The sequence below is a fragment of the Corapipo altera genome, unplaced genomic scaffold (assembly GCF_003945725.1).
Source record: "Corapipo altera isolate COAL_440 unplaced genomic scaffold, ASM394572v1 57403, whole genome shotgun sequence".
In the NCBI taxonomy this organism is placed as follows: Eukaryota; Metazoa; Chordata; class Aves; order Passeriformes; family Pipridae; genus Corapipo; species Corapipo altera.
In genome coordinates, this window is record NW_020890259.1 from 716 (window position 1) to 1,714 (window position 999).

The 999-nt window shown below is 54.9% G+C and overlaps 1 protein-coding gene across 1 annotated transcript; it reads left to right on the top strand.

Moving 5' to 3' along the window:
* Positions 1-278: 278 nt before the first annotated feature.
* LOC113942377 (vacuolar protein sorting-associated protein 52 homolog) lies at positions 279-709 on the top strand (the record flags this gene model as incomplete). Its single annotated transcript, XM_027633517.1, has 2 exons — positions 279-454; positions 541-709. Coding segments are annotated over exons 1-2 (330 nt in total), but the record flags the coding sequence as incomplete, so codon positions are not given.
* Positions 710-999: the final 290 nt, after the last annotated feature.

Consider the following 999-nt stretch of genomic DNA (forward strand, 5'->3'; position numbering starts at 1 on the left):
CTGGGAGGCACTGGGAGGCATTGGCACGAACTGGAACATACTGGGAGGAACTGGGATGAACTGGGATGAACTGGGATGGACTGGGAGGAACTGGGATGGACTGGGATGGACTGGAATGGACTGGGATGGACTGGGATGAACTGGGATGGACTGGGAGGAACTGGAAGCCCCCTGAAATCCCCTTTTTCTATCCCAAATCCATTCCCAAAATCTGGGAATTCCATCCCTGGAGGAAGAGCTGGGAGGCACTGGAAGGCACTGGCACAAACTGGGATGAACTGGGATGAACTGGGATGAACTGGGAGCACCGGGAGCCCTCCCAAACCCCCTCTTCTATCCCAAAATTCCCGCAGGCCGTCACCAAAATCCGGGAATTCATCCTGCAGAAGATTTACTCCTTCCGCAAACCCATGACCAACTACCAGATCCCACAGAACTCCCTCCTCAAATACAAGTGAGCAATTCCCAGAAAAACTTCCGAGGTGGGAATTTCGGGAGCCTGGATCCCGACGGAGGCGGCAAAAATTCCCGGAATTCCAGGTTTTTCTACCAGTTCCTGCTGGGGAACGAGCGGAACGTGGCGCAGGAGCTGCGGGATCAGTACGTGGAGACCGTCAGCAGGATCTACTTCTCCTACTTCAAATCCTACACTGGGAGGCTCATGAAGATCCAGGTGGGAATTCTCGGGGATTTGGGAATTCCGGAGGGGGTTGGGAGGGGCCTGGGAGCCGTTTTGGGGGGGAATTTTGGGATGGAGCCAAGCGGGATCCCCCGGGAAGATCCACGTTTCACCCTGTTGGGTGAACATCCTGGTGGGAGTTTGGGGGGTTTTAGGGAATTTTGGGATGCTGATCCCAACTTTTGGGATGCTGATCCCAACTTTTGGGGGGTTATCCCGATTTTTGGGGTGCTGAGAGGGTTTTGGAGGGGATTTTGGGGGTTTTTTTGGGATGGATCCCACCTGGAATCCCCCGGGAAGATCCACGTTTCGCCCTGTGG